This window comes from Petaurus breviceps, unplaced genomic scaffold (assembly GCF_028583685.1).
Source record: "Petaurus breviceps papuanus isolate PSGF00001 unplaced genomic scaffold, PetGlider_PUasm1.0 185, whole genome shotgun sequence".
Lineage (NCBI taxonomy): Eukaryota > Metazoa > Chordata > Mammalia > Diprotodontia > Petauridae > Petaurus > Petaurus breviceps.
In genome coordinates, this window is record NW_027185797.1 from 42,398,546 (window position 1) to 42,424,825 (window position 26,280).

Below are 26,280 nucleotides of genomic sequence, written 5' to 3' on the forward strand. Positions count from 1 at the left end.
CCCCGCCGGGTCCCCTCTTCCTCACCCCTTCCCAGCCGGGTCCCCTCCTCTTTAGTCCCCCCCCCTCCCCCGGCCTCCTCCAGGAGTCCAGGCCGGCCGCCCTCACCCGAAGAGGCCGGAGAAGAAAGACTGCGAGTTCTTGACCTTGCGCTCTGCCTCGGCCAGCAGCGCCAGAGCCTCTGCCTCCTTGCCAGAGTTGTCCATGGTGGGGAAGCGGCTCAGGTCTCTGGGGCAGCGCGGCCTCGGCGGGACAGGGCAGGGCAGAGCCGGGAAGCCACAACAGAGGAGGACTAGAACGACAGACGACGGAGGACGGCAGAGAAACGAGGGCACGTGATCCGCATCGACCAATCACTGACCCCCCCCGGGACCTTGGGCCCCTCCCCCAACACACACCCCCTTCCTCACCTCCGGCCTCTCATCGCCGCGTGACCCGTATCCACCAATCGCTGTCCGTCATCATCTCTCTGGATCTGCCTCCTGCCAGTCCTGCAGCACGTGACTCAAGACACATAGCATCAGGTGACATCTTTCTAAATTTTACCCCTCCTCATCACGATACCCCGCCTCCCGCCCGCCCCCTTGCCCCGGATGTTGTGGTTACCAGAGGAAAAGGGGAAGGACCTTCCACTCATTGCGCGTGCGCTAGAGGAAGGTAAGCGTGAGCGGAATGGACTGGCCTTTGATAGGTGCTGTCATGGCACGTCTAGGTGGGTGGCGAAAACAATGGAACGCGCGTGCGCGGCCGCTGGAACGCCAAGCAAAAGCGCATGCTCAGGCTGTTAGGCCTGTTTATTGAAGTCTTCGCCCCCTGTTGACCAAACTGAGAAATAAAGGTGAAGGCCTAGGTCCGGGCGGGCGGCAGGGCGCATGCGGAGAGCCAAGCAGCTGCTTTTTTTTGGGGGGGGGGGGTGCGCAGTCGCAGAAAGGAGAGAGTGGCTGCTAAGCACAGGCCGGCTCTGCCCAGTTCCTCGTTGGGCCGGCGAGAGCGTTCCGGGGCACGAACGCGGGATTCTCCGGCCGCTCACGAGAAGGTGCGGGGGTCCGCGCCTGGCCGTGCTCCTCGCCTCCGGTCCGGCGTCATCGGAAGAAGGGGAGCCCGGCCAGAACGCCGCCGGCCCCTCTCCAGATTCTCTCCCAGTGGGTTTGGCGGCGGTGGGAGGGGGCTCCTGAGACAGACCGAGGGGTCGCTTCCTCACGTGACGGATCGGGAGACCCCTCCTCTCCCTCCGTCGGCCCCTGCGAGCCGACCCCCTGCAGAGCGCCTCCGTGCACCAGCTCCCACCTTCCCGGGGAATGCCCCGGCGCTTCCCCGCTCTTCTGAGCCCGGCCTCCTGCCTTAGGGAGAAGGCTGCGGCCCTCTCACCTGCCCCCCAACGCTGCTCTCATGAGGCTGCCCAGTGACCCCACGGCACCCCCTCCTCCAGCTGTGGGCCGTCCGTGTCACCCACGAGCATGCCCCACTGCACCCTTCCCTCCCCGGCCCTTTGCGGCCCGAGGCCTCATCACAGAGGATGTCCTGGCCACCAGACCTTCGCGCAGCCCCCTCCCCTGTGGCGCCGCTCTCCTCCGGATTCTCGGGACACGCGACCCGTGGCCCCCAGCGCTCCGTCCTGGCCCTCTTCGCCCTTTGTTCTTGGCTGAGTGACCACATCCACTGCATGGTTTAATGACCATCTCTGCTGATGAGCGGGCCGAGAGCCCTGGGCCTGGAGCCAGGCACTTTCTAGCAGTGTGACCCTGGGCAATGACCTGACCCCGTTTGCCTCAGTTTCCTCCTCTCTAAAGTAAGGTGAAGAAGGAAATGGCAAACCCCTCTGGTACCTCTACCAAGGCTTCCAGGCAGCGCTGGACACTGAACAGCAATGCTGGTGACTCAAGTTGCTGACCTCCAGCCTCACATCTCCAGGGACCCGCAGTGAATTCACGATCTTCCCTCTCCCTTAGTGTCGTCAAAGGCACCCCCTCCTCCCAGGCTCTCAGGAGCTAGCCCCCCTATATCCGAGTTGTGCATTGCCCTCATGTCCCCCTTTTCTCCTCTGGTGCAGGCCCTGGTCACCTCACACCTGTACTGCCACAGCTCCTGGGTTGGGGGGCCACCCTCCATTCTGCTAAATGTGCAGGCCCAATCATGGCCTCCCCGCCCCACAATAAACTCCAGTGCAAATACAAAATGCTGCCTGGCTCCCTCCTACCTTCCCATGACTAACTCCTGTGACCCTGGCCTCCTGGCTGCTCCGCCAAGCCCCACCATCCCTGGCCCCGAGCATGGACACCCCCCCCCAGCTTCCTTTAAACTAAAATCCCACCTTCACAGGAAGCTTTGCCAACCCCTCTTCATTCCAGTGCCTTCCGTTAATTGTTTTCTATTCTGCAGGAAACATTCCTGTAAATAGCTCTCTTTGTATATATCTGTTTGCTTGTTGTCTCCCCCATCAGACTGAGCTTCTCAAAAGGCCTGAGGGACTGTCTCTGGCCTCTTTTTGTGTGCCCAGTGCTTGGCACACAGTACCAGACACACAGCAGGCACTTAATAAATGTTCACTGATTGACCTACACCTGGTACCTGTTCTTCCTCCCCTCCCCTCCTGTGGCTTGCTGAGGGAAGCCTTTCCCGATTACCCAACTGATATCTCCCCCTCTCCTTTATTCATGGGGCAAATGTCTTAATAATGGTCCTCCCCATAGAACTGAAGCTTCTTAAGAGCTGGGGCTGTACTTAGTTCTGTCTTCCATCCCCAAGGTCCTGCCCAGTGCCTGGCACACAGTGGATGCTTCCTAACTGTTCCACTAGGTGAGAGGCCTGTGTCACTTTAAGAAGTCCCAGCAGCACGACAAGAGCCATTCACAAACACAATTTAATAAGCTATACAGTAGGCACGTACAAAAAACCAAACACTGTACAAGTCACCACAGGACCTTGGACTCAATGCAGAGGGCTCCTCCCTGGGGGCGGAGGCCCTGACATGTCATCGATATAAAGATATCTTCCCATTGATTCTCTGAAATCTTGGCCTTTTCCAACAAAAATAACAAACCCCAAAACTTAGGCAAAGATTTAAGAGCTACTCAGATCCAACTTCTTGGTCTTTTTTTCTCCCCCGTTCCAAAGAGATATGATTGGAAAAAGGGGAGAGGTCACCCAGCTGAATGGTAGAGCCCTGGACACCCACACCACAGCCTCAGCAATCATATGATGACTCTGCTTTCCCTGCCCCATTCCTAATTAGGACCCAACACAGGCCATGGCTGCCCCACCAGACACCTGAGCATCATGCCATGTCGAGGGCACACTCCCCCCTAGACCAAGCCCAGGAGAGATGCCAGTGCCCCCACAGTCTCACTGGCCCTGGCCAGGCAGGCCCCCCAGGATCGTGGCCTTCCCATCACCACCGGAGGGGGCCCCCCTCCGCCCCAGCTTCCTCCTCATCTTCCTCATCTCGAGGCTCACTCCGAAAGGGCTTCACCGGCCACTTCATTCTGACCAGAGGCTCCACATGCTCCTGCAGGCGATGGCGCTTCATGTGGGCATTTCGACTCTTAATCTTATCAAACACCCTGAAGAGAGCAGGAAGAACCGCATGCCTGAGTGCCTCAGAGGACAGAGTGAGGAGGGCTCCGATGCCTCTGGGGGGGAAGGGGATAAATACCTCTCACACTCTCGGCACGGAAACACACCCTGGCTTTCGGCACTCCCAGGGGGCTCAGGTGTCCTCTTGGGGCCCATGGTTGGGCTAGAGGTGACACTGGCCTCTCTCTTGTAACTCTTCGTTTTGATCTTCAGCTCTGGGGTTGGCCGGTGACTGAGCCGGTCTCGAGGGCTGCAGGTCACCTGAGGACAGGAGATGCTTAGGACTCAGCCACTCTGGGGAGCTCAGACTCCAGAGACACAAGACCCCTATCAGAGGAAACCCTAATGATGGAGGTAACTGACCAGAGGGTGGCAAGAGTGATGAAAGGGGAGGGGCTGAAAAGTCAGGAAGCAGTTTCCTACATGGAAATCCCTTCCCTTCAGGACCCCACCCAGGGACAGCAGGGAGCCTCAGAGCCCCAACCCCTCAGGTTTCCCAGAGTGTCCTTCTACCTTTTCCTCTGTCCTTTCTACCTCATCCTGCTCTCTCTTGACCCTCTTTTCTAGCCCTGGGGCTCGGCCGCAGTCAAACTTGATCATTTTTTTCCAGATATAATAATACTCAACACACTGGGCCACATTCTTTGTCTGAATCTAGTAAAAGAAAATGGAAGCAGGTCACAGAACACGCACAAGTGGCCTCACAGCAGCCAAGCTTGGCCAACCAAACTCTAGGCCCCTGCACCACTAGGACCTGCCAAGCCTGTGAGTCTTTTCAGTCTTCCTAAAAGCTGCAAAGCCACCTGCTTTCTGGCGGTATGGGAAAAGAACACTGCATTTGTAGCCACAAGTCCTACTGTCGAGCCACGTCTGACTCTGTGACCTCATTCTTGGCACGGACACCAGAGTGGTTTTGCCAGGTTTTTCTCCAGCTCATTTTACAGATGAAGAAACTGAGGCAAAGAGGGTGACAGGCAAGGAAGTGTCTGAGACTGGATCTGAACTCCAGGCCCAGCTCTCTGCACAACGGCGCCCCCGGCAGCCCTGCAGCCCAGGCTGGGCTTCCAATGCCAGGGAAGGGGGGTGCCTCACTGGCTGCTGAGGCCCCATCTGGGGTGTGGTGCTTCTCTGCCCCTCTGTAGGCGGCCAGTGCTCCACGCCTGGCAGGCACACAGAAGACACTTACAGTCTGTGACATTTCATTAGGGAATACCCAGAGCTGAATGAAGAGGATGGGAAAGACTGGCTGTGGGCAGTGCAGGGAACAGAGCGCTAGGCCTGGCCTCAGCCATGCATGAGCTCTGTGACCCTGGCCAAGTCACTTTCCTTTTCTACAAAATGTGGATAATAATGGCCCTACCTGGCAGGGTTACTGGGAAGATGAAATGAGATGTTTGTGGGTTCTACAGAAATCGCGGTTGTTATCACTGGGCACTGACCAAAGGGCCGTTCCCTGCTGCCTGTCCCACCATCCAAAGGTCCTTTCACTGACTGAGCTTCCCATCAAATAAGGACATCACAAGCTGAGGCCTGTGTGAGAAGGACCCTTACCATCTTGTGTATCAGATAAAAGTCCTTCTTATGGGTACAGAAAGCCTTCTTAAACAGCCTCTTCTCCACGGGAGTCCAGATGTCTGAACCTGCCAAACACAGCCACCAAGCCCTGTTATACTAACCAAGAAGGAGAGGCCCATCCCTGAGAAGCCCCAAGGGAGCCGAGTTCTAAGCTGCCTCTCCCCTCCTGCCCTCTGCACTGAGCTCCCAGGAGACCCCATGCTCAGGATCGCACAAGGGTGGGCAGGGCACGGGCACCACAGGGAGCTCCTTGGAACGTGGCAGAGATGGCCACGACTGAAGAGGACACGCAGAGCTCTGGCAGAGCCGCCTCCCCTCCCTTAGGGCCCCAAGCCCACTAGCACTTCTCCACCTGCCTGTGTAACGATAATCAGCAAGAGGATGGGATGAAGCCTTCTGGGGTCCTCTGAGTAGCAGGGTCTCCAGAGCATCCTAGAACCAAGGCAGGTCACCTGATGAGGATCCCCCCAGAGGTGACAAGTTTCCCTTTTGGCCCTCACTTTATGCACCTCTAAACACGTGACATTGGACTTTGGGCATTCTGGCTCCTGTACTTATACCCTAAAACTCATACCCTAACCCCCTCTCACCTCCCAAGGTCCCTGAGGGTGGAAAGCACACCTCCACTGAGTTCAGCCGTCATCCCCCGCATCCCCCGCCCTGGCACTCGGCAGTGCTTCCAGCCTGTTAGCCTACAAGGACACATCTCTTTAATTCAATTTGACATGGATTTCCTAAGCACCTCCGGTGTGCTTTCCAAAGCAAGGCATCATGCTAGGGACACATAGGAAAGGGGAAACAAGCTCTGCCCTCAAGGAGTTTTATACTGTACTGGGAGGGAAATCATGGTGGTTTGGTTTTTTTTTTTTGCTTTTTTGGAGGGGGGAGAGTAGGGCAATTGGGGTTAAGTGACTTGCGCAAGGTCACATGGCTAGTATGTATTAAGTGTCTGAGACCAAATCTGAACTCAGGTCCTCCTGACTCTAGGGCCAGTGCTCTATTCACTGTGCCACCTAGCTGCCCCAATCATGTATTTTCACTATAAACACAAACACAAAGTCGTTTTCAGAGGAGCCCTACACTGCAGAGCCTGGAAAGTGCACAGCTCAGGGAGCAGGGTGTGAGCTGAGCCTCCTGCAGAGGCCACTGTGAGTGAACAGGAAGAAGAGCTAGAAGCAGAGCCTGGCACCAGCATCCCACCTCCTCAAGGAACAAGGGGATGGTACGGTCACACCCACACAGGTGTGTGAAGGTGGGTTGGAAAGGAGAGAGGATGTAGACAGAGTAACAGTCAGAGAGGAGGCTTCTGGAGCTGTCCAGGGGATGGCAGGGAGGAGCCTGGACTAGTGGACTAGCCACAGAAATGAGGAGAAGGGAACGGATGTGAGCTACACGGTGAAGGTAAAAAACAACAGGACTTGTCAACAGAATGGCTGTGGGGCGACAGAGAGGGGAGATGGAAGCCCTGGATGACTGGGTGGACTGAGGGGCCCTCAGCATGAAGAAGAGGGCAGGGGGAGGGTAATACGTTCTACTTTGGACACAGTGGACTTGAGATCTGCCCCCGGACATCCAAGTGAAGATGTTCAACAAGCAGCTGGTAAATGGAGGTGAGCTCAGGAGACAGGAGCACTCCCCTGAGCCTGGGGATTCCTCAGGCCACGGTTTATTTTCTATCAATGTCATGAGACACATAGAATTAGGCCAAATCCAAGCCCAGATGAGCCTCCATTTGGGTGCTTTGGGGCTGGTCCCTGAAGTCAGGGACAAAAGGCAGAGGCTAATAAGTATCACTTATATGAATTTCTCAAAGCTGGAGGTGGGGGGGGGGGCGGGTTGTGGGAAGAAGATGTAGGAAGGGCCCCCCCCTCCCGCCTTTCCCAGGGTTTGCTTGCTCCCACATTGGTCAGCCCCTTACCCGGATATCACCCTGGGCTTCATGCAAGCAGTGTAGAGCAAGTTCCAGATTGGTTCCCCCTCCTGGCATCACACTGGAGCAGGCCACATTACATAGTTCAGTCACTGTGGTCACAATGGGGAACAAGACACAGGGACAGCAGGAGGAAGATTCAAGAAAACCAAAGATCACTATAACAGAACCAAAGAAAACTGGTGCCCCAGGCAGGTCCCTGGTCACCTCCCTTGGCCAACTCTGGGGAGCCTGATTAAGGAATAGGAAGACAACAAGACAGAGATGAGAGAATCCCTGCTCCCTGAACTTGGCCAAAGCCTCCTCTCAGTACCATGCCCATGTAGAGGTGGGCAAGGTAGTCACACTCATTCCAGAGTGGGCTCCCAGTCAACTAAACATTTGAATGGTTATTGGGCCCTGCTCTTTGGCCAAGGGGAAAAGCGTGGCATGGCCTTGGTCTTGGGGGTATGGAGGGAAATGGGGAGACCCCAAAGTCGGCCACCTCTGTCTTGCATATCCGGGTTGGTCATGACGTCTCCCCATGGTTTCCACACCAGTGAAGCGCCATGCTGGTCACCTTCTGCCAGAGAACTCTCTCTGGGCTTTGGGATCTCTGCCTGAAACCGGCTCCCTATATTGATGTGTCTGAGAAGGAAACATAATAACCAAGGTATAACTGACAGATACAGAGTAGCCAGTGAAAGTGTAGCGTGGGAGCTCTCAGGCCACTGACCCATCACTGCTGACAGTGACCGTATCTGACCGTATCTACAGTGAGGATCCCCCGCCACTGCCCACTCCCAGACCCTCTGGATGTCGATGGCAGGTAAGGTACCGACACACAGTTCCTACGCTTGTGCGTCTGCCTCCACACTCCCTGCCAGTCACGTCTGCACTACCCAGCCCACAGCTCATGCCCTCCATTATCTGACTCCAGCTGACATCACTGCCGAAATCCCCCCGTTTCACTGTATGTAGCCCCTTACACACTGGCCAGATGGAAACACCCCAAGGTTTCCTCAATATGCCCCACTCTCCTGTCCCCTCATCTCTCAGCTCTCCACTAAAACCCTTCCCCTGCACCCCATCGTTCTTGAGCGGTACCTCTTTAACGGCACTTATCACATTCTGCCTGTGTTGTTTACACCCTGCTTATGGTCTGTGACTGTAAGCTGTTCTCAGCATGTGCTGCAGTGGCAGACCTGACCCTCACCTTGACTGGAGGGGGAGAAGGGGACGGGGACTGGCATGCCCCCTAAGAGCTGCCTGTGCCACTCCCCTCCTGTTCATTCCAGTCCCAACTGCTCTGGGACACCGGCCTCCCTGCTCCCCGTGTGCCCTCTGTGATCCTGCCAGCTGGCCTCACCCTATTCCTCACACCTGGCCTGCCTGTCCCTGAGGCCTAGAGTGTAGTCCTTCCTCCATCGCCTCCCCTCTTTCTTTGAGCAGCAGCTCTACATACAGACTTCCCAACTATGGGTGTACCTCTCCCAAAGGACTTTCTTTTCACTAGTCCACATTTACTTATTTTGTACCTCCCCATTGTCTACATCTCCAGCAGCACCCAACAAAGTACCTGACGCCTGAGACAAAGGCTATAAACACTTGTGACCGACTGACTGAGCCAGTGGACAGCGCCCCTGCTTCACCTCAGCCAGCCAGAGGTCACCAGTCCAATCACTGATGATTGGACACTCTCCCTGATGAGGGGCGATGGCCTGGGAACTGTCACCCCCCAACCCCCTGGGCTCAGGCCTTCTCCCAGAATCCCTCTTGGAAGACATAGCCCAGAATGGGGAGAAGGCTCTCTACCCTTGGTCTTTCTTAAGCATGAGTCTCCTATGTCTTTCATTCTCACTCACGGCTCAATGCTGATCTTGGTGTCATCTTTGACCACAGCGATTCCAAAAGAGCCATCCACTTGGTCTAGAAAACACAGGACCAAAGACGTTATGCAGGGAAGCCAAGGGATCCCAGTGGTCCTTTTTCCCTGTCTAAACTCAGGGGTAAAACTTCACCTCGTCTTTTATATAAGAGAGATTGGCCACATCAGCTTCAAGGCCCCTTTTCCCAGCTCTAACATTACAAGTTCTACTGCACTGATGTTCTAGGCCCTCAGGTCTCTTCTGACGCAAACATTCTATATTCCAAGGCCACCTGCAGCTTTGTTAGGCTTGAGCTCTACAAGTGAGATGGACCATGAGGGGACGGAACCTCTCTGCCTTGCTGGCTCCCACCTACTGATTTAGTGATCCCAGACTAGGGGCCACATATGCCAAGGGAGGGCTGGGGATGCCTAAACCTGCCCATTAATCATGACCCTCAGGAGGTCCTTCGCACTCACCCAGCACAGCCCCATAGAGGCTACTGGGACCAGAAGGAGCAGATGTGGAGAAAAGAGTGTTGAAATATAAGCCTGACCCTTCCCGGATGGGGCTGAGCATTGGAGGTGGTGTATATGGAGAACACTGGAATAAACCCTTCAGGAGATGATCAACCAGGAACACTGGGGAACGAAGACAGCTCTGATAGCAGCCTCCAGGGCCTGGCTGGATCTCTCCAAAAACAAAAGGTGGAGGAGGGATAAATAAGGCCTTTGGCTGAGGGCGTTTTTTCCTTTTTCTGTGCTGGCTGGTTTCCTTAGTGTCTCTCTCTTCTCGGCCAGCCCTCTCATGTCCCTAGAGAATGAAAATACTGTGAACCTCAACTAATCACCTGCAGTTAACAGCAACTCCTATTTCTACCACATGTGAGGTCAAAATATTCATTCTGCAGATGAGAAAACTGAGGTTTCAGAGGGATGAACACAGTGCCCCAGGTCACAGAGCCTGTCAGTGTCAGAGCTGGGGTCACAAATCTCTGATCTCTCAGCTAGTCCAATCTGTCCCTGGATTACTACACTACCAAAGGCAAGGTGGAACCCCCAGAAGTAATGACTGATTCCTTGGTGTGAGCCAGGCTGCAGAGAGCGGCCCTGGGGAGGGAGGGGGCCCTAGACAATGTCATTCCTCACCTGAGGGCTACACTCAGGGAACAGAAACCTGGCTCCAATTAGGGTATTGACAGTTACTGGCTGCTCAGGACCTGCTTCCTCCCCTCCCAGGACTGCCTGTGGTGGCAAGGAAAGCATTCTGTGCCCAGTGTCACATGAGTGACAAGTGAGTGTGCCAATCTGACTGTTTGCCTTTCCCCTCTGATGAAGGAGAATGCCAAGGCCCTCAATCCTGGGACATTCCTGTGGGGAGTGGTGAAGACATGGTAAGCCCACCCTCCAGAAGATGCTGATACTCAGCAGACAGCGGCACATCAGGAATGTCTGACAAGGGTGGACCCACCTCAGTCAGGCTCCCTGGAGGTCGGCTCCCAGCTGGCACAGGGACAGACACAGGAGTCACCAAAGGCGCCGCAGTGAGGTCTTTCAAAGGCCTTTTGGCTCCTGGGGGGCTTTGTCCATCCCCCTCTGGCCTTAGGACCAATCTCTGGGGTTTGCAATACTCTGCACTATACAACTGAACACAAGAAATAAGACTCCTCTTTATATAGCAGGCATAGCAAGAAAAGAAGGAATATACAAAAGTTCTTTCTCCTCTGTTCAATGCTTCACAAGCCACGAAGGGATGACTTCTGTTTTCTAAGGGAGCATATAGGCTCAAGACAAGGGAGAGGGTTCATGTTATAAAGTTGGGACCAAAAAACCCCCAAACTCTAGTTCTAGGAGCCTCCACACACCCCTGCCCCCTACTCAAACTGCATCATCTGCCTAAAATTTCAGATGCTCTGAGGTAAATTACACCCCTCTGTCCAGGATCTTTTTTTTTTTTTTTTAAGCAATCGGGGTTAAGCAACTTGCTCAAGGTTACACGGCCAGTTATTTCTGGGTGTGGTGCTGAGTGTCTGAGCCCAGGATTCGATCTCCAGGTCTTCTCAACACTGGAGCCGGTGCTCTTACTTGCTGTGCTACCTGGCCGCCCCCCAGGATCCTTCTTAAGCCCAAAGAGTCTGGGGCCACTCCCATGACTGGTAAGAAGCCTCACTTCCCTCTCACCTGCTGCTCCTGTCTCCCTCTTGGTGACGGCCACTGGTCACTGTGAAAACACATGTGGCTGCTCAGTCCCTTCTCGGTATAAAACATCTGGCTGCAGTTTTTGCAGACGTAAGTGCTCCTGGGTTCCGTCCAGTCAGGAGAGACACCATTGAGCTGGTTACTAAGGGCAGAAATCACCCAGGAGTCACGAGCAGCCAAGGCTTTTCAAAGTCTGCTCAGGTAGCAAGCTTTGGGAAGGGCCCAAAGCCCCACGTGCCCCTTTCTTTGTTAGCTCTCTCTCCCTCTCTCTGCACAATTTCATGGACACAGCGAATTTACTTAGAACCACTGTGTCCCTCCAGTAGGATGGATGCTCCCTGAGGGCTTGCTTCACAAACGTCTGCTGGTCCAGTTCTTGGCTCACCAGGTCCGCCCCCACCCTGACACTCCTACCACACAAGGCCCTGCTGAAGGTGCTTCTTCCCGGGAGCCACCTCCTGAGCTTCAGGCTTACCAGCCAGTCACCAGGCTCTCTTCTCTCCCTGGGTTGGACAGCCTGTAGATATTCCCGCCCTGCAAATCAGAGAAGGCATCTCAATGAATACGTCAGAAACAGAGGGTAAGACTCACAACCAGAAAGCACGTGGCCATTCAAGAGGAGACATGGAGGATGAGTGGGAAGTTTAATCATTACTGGATAACACAACACCCATTTCAAGAATGGTTTATAGTTTGAACCAAAGCATTTTCCTCAACAATGTCGTGTGCCTGATTGAAAAACTGTGGCTCAGAAATAGAACAATCTGAGAGTTGGAAGAAGAAGAAAGGGCCTACATTTTTCCTACCTTGGATTGGGTTTTTTAAAGGCATTATGACGTAGGGGAAGCAGAGTGAAATCAGGAGCCTACGGCCGTAAACCTGGGCAGGCTTCCTTTAAATTCCACCTTTTACAGGAAGTCTTCCCCAACTGCTTTTAATTCCAGGGCCTTCCCTCTGTTAATTATTTCCTACTGATCCCATATACAGCTTGCTTTGTCCCTAAGGGTTTGTATGTGGTCCCTCCCCCAGGAGATGGTAAGCTCTGTCACCCACCCACTTAGCACAGTGTGGGCACATGGGAGACCCTTAACAGATGTTTACTGAGCCTCAGTTTCCTTTTCTGTAAAAGGAGGATAATACAAGTACTCCAAAGCTCCCAGGGCTCAGTAAGCCCTCAAGCACTACACAAGTGGGGATTACACTGCAGGAAAAGCCCAAAAGAAACAGGAGGGCGGAAGGGCAGGGAGATCCCAGGGCCTTCTTTCTCCATTATGGTTCAAAAAGTCTCCAGAAGAAAAGTGCACCCCCAACCCCACACACACAAGGAGGCAGGAGAGAAGGAAGCTAGTACTTGGATCTTGTTGAAGAAAGTCAGCTTGGTCTTCATGTCCCTCGAGGACTCTGCCAAGGCTCCGGCCGAGGAGAAGGAAGCCATGGCCACCTGACTTGGAGATGCCGAGCCCCATATGTCCATCTTCGCTTTGTCCTTGCGGAAACCAGAGAATCGCTGGGCTCTGGTGCTGCCAGAGAAGAGGCGATAGCCCATCTCTCTGGCACAGGCCTGACTCTTGTCACCTTTGGTGTTTGAGGGGGTGCCATTCTCTGTCTGAGAAAGCTTGGAGTGGAACTGGCCTCCAGCTGACTCTTCCACCCCTGATGGAGATGGTCGAGGATGCGCTGGGGAAAAAACATCCCCCAGACCTACACTCCCTTTTGCCGACCGCAACTGCTTGGTCCCAGAAGCATCTGGATTCCCACAAGGGTCCAGGGATGATCCAAGTGAAGGCAAAACAGGGGCCACTTTGGGCCCTCCCTTAGGGTCCCGCCTTGCACTTCCAGGTGACGACTCTCTTGGAAACGGGGCCTGGGTCTTTCTCCTGCGGGCCGGCGACCCCTCCTGCTCAGGGTTTCCAGGGAGAGCATGGAATGATTCAGCCCCTGGGGCCAGAGGCTGCTGCCACACTCCCTGCAGTGGTTTCAGCAAAGCCTGCTTGGTCTCTGAGAGTGGGAGCTGAGAGGGAGCTGCTGCTACCTGGGTGTGGGAGAAATACCGCTGGGATTTGGTGATCATTTGAAACACCTGCATCTGCTCGTGGCTCACCAGGGACTCCTGGGACTTGAGAAAGAGCTGCCTGAAGAGTGGGTTGCTCTCAGGGGGGAGCCCACTTGGCTTCTGCACATCCTGGAGGCCCAGCTCCCCAGGGTTCTGCCAAGGAAAGGGCTCACAGTCACACTTGCTTCCCTGGGCAGGCCAGGAACTGTCCTCCCCACTAGCGAACCTGGCATCGTTCAGGGTGTCCCGCGGTGCCTTTAGAAGCTTGGGAGGGAAAGAGAGCATGTCCTCTGGACCAGTGCCTGCTGGAGCAGCTAGTGGGTCCACCAGAGGGGACACAGGCCCAGGCTCGGAGCCCTCCCGGGCAGGGACCAGAGCTGGCTTGTGGACAACATAGACACTGTTCCCTTTGCTCTTGGGACAGCCGGGTAGGTTCCTGACCCACTGGAAGTTGTGACTCGATGACTGGGAGCCTGCAGAGACTGTCTGACCTCGGAAGAGAGGCAAGCAAGGCAAGGTCCCCCCATCAGACCAACTTTCCAGCCCAGCAGATGGGAGTGGGAGAAAAGGCAGTTCTGAATCAGCTGGGTCAGAGGCTCCGTTCTCTCCCCCTGGGGCCATGGCTGCCAGATTCCCTGAATGGATAACTGTGAACATGTCAGAGGGGACCGGATCCTTTCTTGGGGGTCGAGGTTCCTCAGGAGGCTCAATGCCCAAGGTCCCAGTAGGTGCCATGACATTGGCTGGAGTACAGGAGACAGAGCCTGCACTGGGTGGACAGGGGCACAGTGAGCCCCTGCCATCAACATCTGGTGCCCCTGCAGTGGCTGGTCCGGGTGAGGGGAGCTTCTGGTGGACAATGCTGCTCACAATACACCGAAGGAGGTCTCGGTTGGGCAGGAGGGAGTTGGGGGATTGGGTCTCAGAGGGCACCAGGGTTCGGAGGCTGCTGGGCCCGGCCTGACTGGCTGCCTCATGAGCATGGGGGGAGTCCCCACAGGCTTCCTCTTCTGGAGGGGCCTCCTTCAAAATACATAGGCCATGCTGCACCTCATAGTGCCGGCGCAGGGAACGATAATCACAGTAGCTCTTGCTGCAGCCCTGTTCAATGCACACAAAGGGTTTGGTTTTCTGATGGGTCAGCATGTGTCCAGTCCTGGAGCCAGAACACAAAAAGGAGAATCAGTGAGACAGCTGATTTCCCAATCCAAAATGTCTGCCTTCCCCAATTAGTCAGCAAACTTCACTACCAAAGCAATCTGTGCCTAGCCACTTCTGAGCCCCGCTACAGGTAGGCAAGCTTTCTGACTTCAATTTTCCAGCACAGAACTGGGGGCAATGCTTTACCATCCCACCAGGAGGACCCAAAAGAGCCACACAGACACAACTCCTCACTAACACATCGTGTGTAAGAGAAGCCTGCCTGCACTTCTGGTGAAGACATGGCAGAAGCAGGCCTGGGCACTGGAGTAACTGAGGAGTAAAATGCCCCCAGGAAGGGCATGAAACAGAGACTGGGGATGAAGCCATCATCAGTCCCTGGCCCACACTGCACAGGCCCTTAAGAAGATGGCCTCTCCTTCTCTTCAGTGGGCTGGGGAGGCATGGCACCACCACGTCCAGCCAAAGATGTTTCCGAGCTTCATGGCAAAGATTGCCTTTGGAAAGCTCACTATTCCGGCACAGTGGGAAGAAGCCCTTCTGACTCCATGAGGAGATGGGGCAGCCAGCACCTGCCAGTCTTTTCCTTAGTTCAACCCAGGAGGCTCAGAATGGCTCAGGTCTTCCTTGGTGCTGGTAAGGCCTGGTCTCCCTTAGGGCGCACATAAGTGGTATTTCTGGTACCCCAGGTATCCTCCCACCAAATTTCTCGTGGCATTTTATCTAGACCTGCTTTTTATTGGATTTTACTCTCTGTGGTGTGGTTATAGGTGTACCGGTACTCCCCTCAGGGAACTCTAGACTACATTACTATAGCAAATGCTTATTAAACACTTGCTGACCAACTGATTTGGTATCCCCAGTGCCTAGCAGAGAACTCACTATCAGAAGACATTCCTTACATGCTTGCTGAACTGAACTTTTGGCCTCAGGAGCCATATGAAGTGAGAGAGGCTCTGTTCAAAGGCAATACACATGCTAACCTCAGATCATCCAGGCCCTGCTGGGAAGCCTGAGCTCACCTGAGCTGCACAAGTGATCTAGGCCAAGAGGCCCTCAAGACACATCAAACTGGCTCCTGAGGGGGAGGAAAGAAGGGGCAGACTTTGGAAGAAGACACCCCACCACTGCCACCCACCCTCCCTCCAAAGGGTGCTGGGCCTTGCCAGACTCCCACATACAGGTGGTCCTGGCGCTTAAACGCCTTGCTGCAGATTTTACAGACGTGTTTCCTCTCCTGGCTGTGCGTCAGGTAGTGTTTGCTAAGGGAGCTGGCACTGCTGAACACCTTTCCACAGAGGCTGCAATCCAGGAACGGGTTCTGGGGGGAGCTGTGCTGCCGCTTTCCTTTCCTGGCACTGCCCGAGCTGGCCCTGCCTCCTTCATCCGCCTCTTTAGATGCCTTAAGAACGCCCAGCCCCAGGTCTAAATGGAGGAAGAGGAGCAAGTTACAGACACAGTAGGAAGGGAGAGGAACCAAAGCTGGGCCAAAACTCTGCCGCAGAGACCCCGGGGGAGAGAGCTCCACACTGGTTATGCCGCTGACTCCCAAGCATGACCAGCCCCAGGCAGGTGAACCTCAGTCTCCTTGCCTGCATAGCCAGGGGCTCAAACACCATGGTTTATAAAGACTCTCTCTGACCAAGGCTCATCCTCAACAGCTTCTCCCATTCTTCAATCCAAAGGAAGGAACTGGGTTTGGCCAGACCAGACCTGCATGAGGCCAGCACTACTGCCTGTTTGGCCTCTGGGCACCCACACAGTCATGGAACCACCCAGGGTGCCTTATGACATGCCCCTCCCCCAAAGACGTGCCCATAAGCACTACACTCTTGTACCTTCTGTCTCTCTCTCTCTCCCTCCCTCCATCCATCCATCCCTCTACTCCAGCCAGATTCAATTCTGTTGAAGACTCTGTCTTCAGGTGGGGACCTAAGGAAGGGGTGATGAGCATGCTAGTCCATTGGCTCAGCTTAGGTAGATTTCTCGAGGGGGTTTCAGATTTTCTGTCTATGGAAAACCAGCTAGAGAGATGGAGGCAGATAGACCCCCCCAAAAAAATACTGTCTGGTCCTCTTTGAACCCAGTTTCCTTCAACTTTTTCCTATGATAAAAACATTTTTCTCTTTTTTTGTAAATGCCTAATTGCAGACAGTGAAATTACAAGTAAGCCAGTCACAAGTAGGCCAGTCACCTTCTCCTCACAGGCCTCAGTTTCCTCATGTATAAAACAAATGGATTCTAGTTGATGATTTCTAAAGACCCTCCTAACTCCAGATGCAGAGTCCTCTGGGTGTCATTGTGGGCAATGAATGAGTCCTGTGAACACTCTCCAATCAATCAAGGTATCTGAACTTTCTAGAAACACCAATTGCAATTAGCATTGATAATTTTTTTTTTCAAACTGAGATTATTTAGAAGCAACCTCTTCTGAGAAAAAGATTAAGTATTTTTTAAGCTCCGTGCATTCACATTTTCAATCCAATTTCCAAAGAAATCATTAAGTAGTTTCAATCAAATGATGGGTTTCTTCTTTGGCAGCAGCTGACAGGTGAACCAGATTATTTAAAATACATGTTTTTAAAATGTCCTCAGTTCTTCCCTTTCAACTCTGGTGCAAAGGAGAAGGACTTTGGCCTGAACAACAGACTGTCTGCTTAAAAACGAGTTTTCAGTCTCTGATGGAATGGGGAAGATTTTTTACCCCCCAGAAGTGACTGGGTGCCCCTGCCCCCACCCCAGACATGGCACTTCCACAGGACCAGGGGCCCCCTTCAATCTCCCTCAGGCTCACCCTGTAAGGAAGGCTGAGAATCCGAGTCAGCATATTCCTCCAATAACTTTGCCGAGTCTCCCTCCTTCTCCGAATACAAGGACAGGGCATCGAGATTGTCCTCCAGACCCTCACTAGCCATATCTGGTGTTGGGAGACCAGGGTCCAGGTTTAAGCTGCTCAGGCCAGCATAGAGCAGATCTCTTGTATTGGGGCACAGATCCCGATTGAGGGTGTCACTGCAATTCAGCCCCTGGCTCTCTGAAAATCCAGGAAGATGCATCTCTGACTGAAGGGCACCATCATCCCCAAGGCTATACTGGTCCATGGCGCTCCACTGCCACGTCTTGGCTGAAAGCTGCTCTCTGATTTCCAACAAGCCGACCAAGACTAGATTTGAAGGTGGGCAGAAAATAGCCTTGAGGCCCAATCCAAATCCTAAGGATAAACGAGGGGCAGACAAAACTATAAGAAAGCCTGCAAAGCATCAGCTAGCTTGTGTTGACAGCACCATCATCCACCTTGGGGTCATTCTTGCCTCCTCCCTTTCCCTCATCCCACACATCTCATTCATTAGGAAGTCATGTCATCATTGCTTCCTCTTCAAACTCTCCTGAATCTCCATCCTGTTTTCAGCAACGCCCCCCATGCACCTTACATTCTAGCTAAATTAAACTACTCGATAACCACCCAGCCCCATCCTGCCCCTCTCTCCTTCTCCAGGAAGTTGGCTCATGCCCACTGTCTCCACCTGCTCAAATCCCTTCTTTCCTTCGCTTTAATATACTAGTAAGTGGGGGGAAAAAAAGAAGACAACTGAGTCTCACAAAACATTAGAGGCAGAAGAGGCCTTAGAGATAGATTGTCTAGTGCCCCTAATTCTGTGGAGAAGGAGCTCTGTCTATGCCCAAGGTCCCAGAGGGAGTTCATGATGGGGCCAGGAATTTAATCCAGGCCTCCAGATTCTAGGTCTAGCATGCTTTCCATTAGATCAGGCTTCTTGTTTAAGGTCACACACAGACATCAAACCAGTTCTCTTGCTTACCCAAAATAAGGAAAAATGAGACCCTCTCCCCATGCTCAGGGCACAAAGACCTCTTCTTTCATTTTAATGGCACACTATAATCACCAGGTTTGCAAAGCACTTTACTTAAGTTCACTCACTAAATCACATTCCTACCATATTCTGTTTTCTTATCTTCCTAAAAACACTTGAAGTCCAGGTCAAGAGTAAGGACTCTTTTTTTTTCTATCAAGGGTCAATGATGGACAAGAGGGAAAAAAAGTCAATAAAGGTTGCAGACACATTACAAACAAATGCATTTCACTCAACAAGCATTTGTGATGCACTGGGAACACAAAAACAAACATGGCAAGACAGTCCCTGACTTCAAAGCCTGTCCATTCTCCTGGAGGCTGAGACAAGTAAACAAATGAGCAAATAAAAGACAGTTTGACAAATGCAGCTGCTTCCCAGAGGAGGTGACCCCTGAGCTCCACCTTGAAGGAATGTAAAGATTGTAAGGACAGGGGAAGAGAAGCTCGTATATTCAGACTCTTCATCAAGACAGAAAAGCATCCCACTCAACCATTTCTAAAGAGCAGGAAATAAACAATATTCAAAAATATAATATATATATATACACAAATACATGTAAGGCTGTGTTAAATTTGGGAAATTACAGCAATTCTTTAATGATCCCCCAAACCTCTTTATCACCAACATTCTTCTGATGATATTACAGAGCTGAGAGGCATGGAACACTGATCTCCGAAAATCTTTGATCTCACTGACTGAACTTGCAGGTAGCCCATGTGGCAAAGGAAAGACATCCAGTGCAGGTGACAAGGTACTACCATATCACCACTGGTGACTGGAAAGCTCACCAGGTATGACCCTCTGAAACAGTAAAATACCCATACCAAAGCTTCTCGCATACTGACTGGCTCTTGTCCAGAGGACTCACAGAACTGTAGGGCTGAGGATTTCACAGAATCAGAAGGTATGGAGGGCCTACAATTTATACCAGTGGAGAGAGCGTGGGATCAGTTAAGGATAAAATGCTAGTGGAGAAGGAATGGAGCGGGGAAGAGAAGAAACAATTTCCTGAAAAGTGAAGGCCCTCAAAGGAGAGACAGAGAGAGGCTCAGAGGATTGAAATAAACCTCACCCAACATACACACAGGTGCTCTTGCTCAAGGAACAATCTGTAGTTCAGAAAAGTCCTCTTGTCGATTGGTCTACTTATCCTTTCAAAGTAGATTTTTGAAAATTAAGGTTTACTTTCACTGAGGTGGGGGGGAGGAAGAACGAGTGGCTTTTGAAATTCACAGGTGTCTGAACTTAGCTGAGCACCCCCATGCTTCCTAGGCCAATAAGCTCAGAATCACAGAATCAGAACCATCCAAGCCATGGGTTACCCATAAATCCCCTCTGCAACATTCCCAGCAAGGAGGTATCTAGCCTTTGTTGGAAGATCTTTGTATCAAGTCTAAATCTGCTTCACTTTCAAAACAAATCTAGACCTTCCTTTTAATATTCCCTTCCCCTAATCATTCCTGGATCAGAGCCACCAGGATTGAGTTTATGTCATTTACTATACTAAAAACCATTTATGAAACCTCTGTCACATGTAAGACCCTACACTAATGATACAAAGAGGAAACAAAGCAGGATTCTTGTCTTCAGGGTGCTTACAGGCTAGGAGGAGGGATGAGAGCAGCCACAACCATCAAACAAGTTATAAGCATATCAGAGAGATCTGAGAAAGGTGGGACCATGCCTAGGGGTGCGGTGTTGGGTGGAGAGACCAGAAAACACCTCGTGAAGATGTGGCATCTGAGGGCTCTGCAGGAAGGGAAGGATTCCAAAAGGGGAAATCACTTTAGGGAGTCAAGAAAGGTCTGCAGATGGAAGCCAGGCTAGGGAACAGGATGAAAAGAACCTTGCCTGGTCCTACAAGAATAATGTCCAGCATAAAGCCCAGAATGAGCTCAGGCTGGCAATGAATGCAAAGGACAAAAAAAAGTTTTGAAAACTCCTCCAAGGGAGGATCAGAAAAGAGTACAGGACTGACGCTGTGGGGTGGATGGGGTGATGGCCAGGAGTCTGAACTACTCCCCTTTTGCTTCTGTTCTGTCTTCTCTGACAAAGAGAATGATCTTAGAAAGGAGTCCAGGCCTCATAACACAGCTTGGTCACTACGGAGAAAACACTTTGCAACCTTTGTGCCCTATTCAGATAGGAATCCTTCTGATTCAAATAAATGAGGGGTGAGGGCTCTCAGGTCCTAAGCCTTGCCTTCTGTAACAGCTAAACCCCTCCAGGACATGGCAAGACCTAGAGGTTCTTCAGTATCCCAGTCGCCCTCTTGTGGGAATTCCCTAACTTATCAGGGTCTTCCCTAAAACGCGGTGTGCTACCCACAACACAACACTGCAGTTGTAGCTGATCAGGCTGGAGTACGATGGGACAGCAACACTCTCATTGTAAACTTTATTCCTCTATTAATACAGCCATCACACTCTTGACTTCTATTAAGGTTGGACCAAGAATTTCTCTATCTAATCATGGCAATCTTGATCATGAAGTTGATTTTTTAAAATCCAAGGATAAAGCTTTAGATTTATATAGTGCCTAGTAAATGCTCACTCCCTCCCTTATCTCCTTGGCATCCCAGCTATTTGTACACATCTTTTCTTCCACTAGATTACATTAGATGACCCCGGAAAACAGGGTCTGGGGCCCATTTATCTCTGCATGCCTGCAGAATCTCTTTGGTGAATGAATAAATGAATGGATGAGGTTAATTTCATCTTACTCCACTCAGTCCAAAATCTGAGGGTGACAACATCATTTTGGATTCTGCTACCTGGCATGTATTCTCAGCAGAGTTAATAAGTGTGCCAGCTAAGCCTTTATCTAAGGCATCGATTTAAAAAATGACCAACAACGCAAGGGCAAACACCCTGGGTACCCACTCTACTAGAGCCCTCCTCCCATCACGGTCCTCCAGCCATCTTGTCCATTTTCTCCACGAGGATGGCGGTAGGCATTCTGCTTTGCTAAGGTCTAGCTAAACATCTCCAACATTCCCCGTCACCGCTCCCCTCTCCAGGTGCTCACTAGCCATCCCTTCAGTGAGATGTTCTAGAATTTGGCGAGGAATTAAATGTCAAGCTCTAGGCCCAAGGTCTGCACACTCTTCTACCTTTTCTTTCAGGATGAGTCCATTTAATCCTCCCCTCCCTATTCCCTTCTCCCCACTGTTTCAAGGACCACTGAAGGTGGCTCAGCAGTCACGTCCTCCAGCACTTTCAGTACCCCGGGCTGCAGAATTCATCAGAGCCTGGTAAACTGAACTAAGCAAGGACACTGAGGTCTGTGCTGGTCTGAAGTGAGGTGTTTTAATATCTCCCTATTCATTCTGGGCTCCAGTTATGAGGCAGTCTTGGTTCTATCCTTTAGTGACTTGTACCTGGATAGGGCACGAAGGTTGCAAAGTGTTTTCTCTGTAGTGACCAAGCTGTGTTATGAGGCCTGGACTCCTTTCTAAGATCATTCTCTTTGTCAGAGAAGACAGAACAGAAGCAAAAGGGGAGTAGTTCAGACTCCTGGCCATCACCCCATGCACCCCACAGCGTCAGTCCTGTACCCTTTTCTGATCCTCCCTTGTCCCAATGGAATTTTCAAAACCTTTTTTTTTTTCGTCCTTAGCATTCATTGCCAGCCTGAGCTCATTCTGGGCTTTATGCTCAGCTAGATGTTATTCTTACAGGACAAGGTTCTTTTCATCCTGTTCCCTAGCCTGGCTTCCATCTGCAGACCTCTCTTGACTCCCTAAAGTGATTTCCCCTTTTGGAATCCTTCCCTTCCTTCAGAGCCCTCAGATGCCATGTCTTCACGAAGTGTTTTCTGGTCTCTCCACCCAACACCGCACCCCTAGGCATGGTCCCACCTTTCTCAGATCTCTCTGATATGCTTATAACTTGTTTGATGGTTGTGGCTGCTCTCATCCCTCCTCCTAGCCTGTAAGCACCCTGAAGACAAGAATCCTGCTTTGTTTCCTCTTTGTATCACTAGTGCATGGTCCTACACATGACAGGTGTTTCATAAATGTTTTTTAATATAGTAAATGACATAAACTCAATCCTGGTGGCTCTGATCCAGGAATGGTTAGGGGAAGGCATCCACCAGGTACTGTGCTAAATACTTTCACAAAACACCTCCTCTGATCCTTACAACAGTCTTGGGAGCTAGATGCTGCTATTATCCTCATTTTACAGCTGAGGAAGCTGAGCCAAACAGGGAGTAAGTGACCTGCCCAGGGCAACACAATGAGCGTCTGAGGCTGGGTCGGTACTCAGGTCTTGATGAGTCCAGGCCCAGAGCTCTATCCACCATGTCTCCTGATGTAAACAGAACCAGGGAAACTACACACATGAAGATAACAATGTGAACAGAAAGAACAGCAAGACTGAGTTGAACATTATGTAATCAAGCCTATAGGCTTGGAACGTGGCATACAGATGCTGTTGGATGCCACTGGTGGCACAGCTGGTACAGTCTCCTCTGGCCTCACTAGACCTCATTGGGGCACTCTTCAGTTCTGGACAACACAATTTAAAAAGGGCTGGAGAGAGTCCAGAGAAAGGCAAACTAGGACAATAGAGTCCATGTCATGAACGAATGAAGCATTCGCAGTGCTGAGTGCTGTGAATACAAATAGAAAAGTAAGCAGCCGCTGCCCCCAGGAGCTCACATTCTAATGGGGAGCCATCACACACAGAAGGTTTCAGGGGCGAGTCAGATGGAAAGGTCCTTCAGGTACAGTGGCAAAGCAGATGGCCCTGCCTCTTCTTGCATGGCATACCCATGGAGAAAATCCTATCACTTTCTGAAGCCGAACCGTTTGGCAGGACCGACAAGCCCTTTCCTTTCTGGGTCTTTGGGGCCGTGGCCAGGCTGCATCTCCACAGGGGCTGCTTCCCAGGGTGATGGCAGTGGCATTGGGCTGGAAGCTGGGCCATTCCCAAAGGGTCTGAGGGTAGAGGGTGGTCAATGTTCAGGTGGCAGCTAGACTTGCCCGACATATACTGCCTCCTGTCTCTCCTTCAGGTGCTTGTCTTCAGTGACAGTGGCAGCAGGAAGGGAGCTGCCTCCTGAGATGATAGCTCTGAGGCCTGGGCTGAAAGCAGGACCAGTGGTCTGGGGAGTGCTGCAACTCCCATGGTGCTTGTGCCTATCCTGTGAGGATTGGTTAAAAGAACTGGGCATATTTAACCTAGAGGAGACTCAGATAGAGTGGAATAGCTATAGTCAAGTCACATGAAAAAGGGATCAGACTTCTTGGTTGGTCTCAAAAGGCAAAACTGGGGCAATGAATGGATGGAAGAGAAGTCAAATGAGGTTTGATGTTGGGATGAACTTTCCTACCTCCAGTGCCCTCCCCAAGTAAAATGTCTGACTCCTGAGGCAGGGGCACCCCTCCATCCAGACCTCCAGTCCTCATCAGGTCTGTGATCATGGGCTGGCTGCCAGCTGGGCTCCCTCCCAACTCTCCAGGGACAGGATACCTTCAGTGTAATTCAGCTGCACCGCTTTGTTTCTGGTCTGTTTGGGGGTTTTTGTCTTTATTACAAGGAAAGGTTCACAGGGCATGGAGCAGGGAAGGGCCTATTCAGAACATAACAGTAAAAACTGAAACACATCAGTAAAACTTCATCTAATATTTGGGCCCATGTCCTTCTCCTTTGTGGCTCTCTCCCTAGGACATGTTCAGCTCCTAATGGACAAGTATATAAGTCTACATCTCTATATCCCTAAAAATACGCTCAAACAGCTGAAGCCATGACCACAGGACACAGATCTTCAGAAGCTTGTCTGAAGTGGTTTCCTGAGATTACCTGATGTTCACTACCAACTTTGAAGTTTTTTAATCATGCTATCTTTAATTTTTTTCTAATTCTCAAAGAAGAAAGAAATCCTATTGTCTTCCACCTTCTCTACTTAATTAGTGGAAGGGTAGAGGGAATAGTGACCTCCCCATCCCCTCCACCCCATTCTTAGCCCTCATCAGCTCAACAGCCTGACATTTCCAGAGCTCTAAGGAGAAAAAATTAGTCGGCTTATGAGAGCAAAGTGTTTGGAGGCATGGCTGGGGCACAGATCCAACCCCTAAATTGGACTTACACCTATCTCTTCCTTATGGGTTAAATGAAATAGGCTGAAACACCAAAGTTGGGCCCATTGACTGGGGAATGCCTAACAAATTATGGTCCACGAATGCAATGGAATATGAGTGTGCTCTAAGAAACGTGATGAACAAAGAGGAGCCTGGAAGCAAGCAGAGCCAAAATAACAACAGGAACCAGCACTACAATGACGTCAAGGGAAAGGCCTACCATAGCTACCCCCAAACTCAAAAGTGCGCAGTGCAGAACTAGAAAGCTCAAACGGGGCTGAAGGGGGAGCTGGGAGGGGATGCTTCCACTCCACCTCTTCCAGGAGGCGGGAGTCGAGGGTATCACAAAGTGTACAAGTTTTCAGAATTTTTTCAATGTACTCATCTTTTGTGCTGATCCTCCTTTTTTTGTCTTAAAAAAGTATTAGGTGGGGGTAGCTAGGGGTGCAGTGAATAGAGCACCGGCCCTAGAGTCAGGAGGACCTGAGTTCAAATCCAGCCTCAGACACTTAACACACACACACACACACACACACACACACACACACAACTAGCCGTGTGACCTTGGGCAAGTCACTTAACCCCAATTGCTCTCCAAAAAGCAAAAAAAAAAAAAGTACTATGTGTTACATGGGACGGATGTCTGGGAGAGGGCAAGGAAGGATGCTGGATAAAACCATGATGATACATGTAAAAAGCAAAAGATATCAATAAAAATGTATTTAGAAAAAATTATTATCCCTTCCACGTTGAGGGGGTGAGGGGCGTGGCACCCTGTGATCAGCAGAAATGTTCTGGCCCTCCCTCCATACCAGAGAAGAAGCCAGAACTTTTTCTTTAATGGGGTGTTTACAATATCTTATTGTAAAATTCCGGTTTAAGTATCTGGTCATAGGTTCTGTCTGTATTGTCTGCTGGTCTTTGTATCATCTGGAGCTACCACCAAACTCCCATTTAACTTCTTATGCCAACCCAGGATACAGAAAAACCAGGATGGGGAAAGTCACCATGTGGAAGAGATAGATAACTGTAGGCTGAAACAGGGGCTCAGGTGAAGGTACCCTAATGTTAGTCTCAGCAGCTGGGTGGCGCCATAGTGCACAGAGCTCTGGGCCTGGAGTCAGGAAAATACCCTCCTGGGTTTAAATCCGACTTGTACACTAACTAGCTGTGTGCCCCTGGGCAAGTCACTAACGCTACTTGCCTCAGTTTCCTCATCTGTAAAATGAGCTGGAGAAGGAAGGACAAACCACTCTAGTGCCAAGAAAACTCCCAAAAAGGAGTCATGAGGAATCAGACAGGACTGAAAAAATGATCACCAACAAAAGCGTTAGCCTTGGGGGAATGGCCATCTTGGGCCCCCAGCTGGCGGCTCTCCTCAGCTGCCACGGGTCCAATGACCACCCAGAGGAAGATGACCCCCAGTCTCCATAGTTCCCTTCTCTCCTGGGCACACTGAGGCCCGACATCACCAGCCCTACCCACCTGCCTGCCCTACACCTTCCCCTCTGTCTGTGCAGCAGGCAGAGTGCCAGAGTGCCCACCTCCAGGCACTCTCAGACTCAGCTGCTGTCTCTCTGGGGAGATCACCTTTACTCCAGTGGCCCAGACAGCAGCCAGGGAATCACCCTCCTTTGCCCTCACCCCCTCACAGCTGCCAGCCTCACTCACTCTTTCTACTTCCCCTATGGATGCATCCCCTTCTCTACAGACACGGCCATCACCCTGACTCAGACCCTCATACCCTCTCGCCTGCACGACTGCAGTTGCCTTCTCAATCATCTCCCTGACTCTACTTCTAATCTACCTTCCAAAGAGATGCCAAAATGACATCTCTGAAGCACACATCTGACCAGGTCACTCCCCTGCTCAAGCATTTCCTGTGGTTCCCTATCACCTGGGGGATAAAATGCAAGCTTTCACAAGTTGACTCAAGGCCATATTTCCAAACGTTTCACTAACTGCCCCTCTTCATGTCCCCCTTAATC

The 26,280-nt window shown here is 51.6% G+C and overlaps 2 protein-coding genes across 3 annotated transcripts in view; both read right to left on the reverse strand.

Annotated features, from left to right (window-relative positions):
* The window catches only part of NAPA (NSF attachment protein alpha), a 22,020-nt gene extending 21,673 nt beyond the window's left edge, over window positions 1–347 (reverse strand). Inside the window, exon 1 of one of the 2 annotated variants that reach the window (XM_069089128.1) lies at window positions 107–347. In XM_069089128.1, coding sequence (XP_068945229.1) covers window positions 107–204 — 98 coding nt within the window. In that variant the 5' untranslated portion in view covers window positions 205–347. The remainder of the gene's footprint in view (window positions 1–106) is intronic. The other variant, XM_069089129.1, reaches the window with a different exon arrangement.
* A 2,374-nt stretch (window positions 348–2,721) lies between these two features.
* On the reverse strand, window positions 2,722–17,539 carry ZNF541 (zinc finger protein 541). Its single transcript, XM_069089130.1, has 15 exons — window positions 17,130–17,539; window positions 15,517–15,760; window positions 12,473–14,330; window positions 11,597–11,655; window positions 11,104–11,263; window positions 10,394–10,567; window positions 9,403–9,736; window positions 8,921–8,984; window positions 7,561–7,703; window positions 7,065–7,168; window positions 5,503–5,578; window positions 5,123–5,211; window positions 4,085–4,225; window positions 3,651–3,832; window positions 2,722–3,558 (listed from the first exon to the last, which is right to left on the reverse strand). Exons 1-15 carry the CDS (start codon window positions 17,434–17,436, stop codon window positions 3,387–3,389), a joined length of 4,107 nt encoding a protein of 1,368 aa, XP_068945231.1. The 5' UTR covers window positions 17,437–17,539; the 3' UTR covers window positions 2,722–3,386.
* Window positions 17,540–26,280: the final 8,741 nt, after the last annotated feature.

Bases quoted from the DNA above. Each gene is read 5' to 3' on its own strand.
- ZNF541 (XM_069089130.1), bottom strand. From the start codon at position 17,436: ATGGACCAGTATAGCCTTGGGGATGATGGTGCCCTTCAGTCAGAGATG. The intron at 9,737-10,393 runs GTGGGTCCACCC...TTCATTCTCTAG, and splicing joins CTCCAGGGAGCCTGACTGAG to GGACATGAGAGGGCTGGCCG. The intron at 4,226-5,122 runs GTAAGGGTCCTT...TTCTTTTACTAG, and splicing joins TTTATCTGATACACAAGATG to ATTCAGACAAAGAATGTGGC.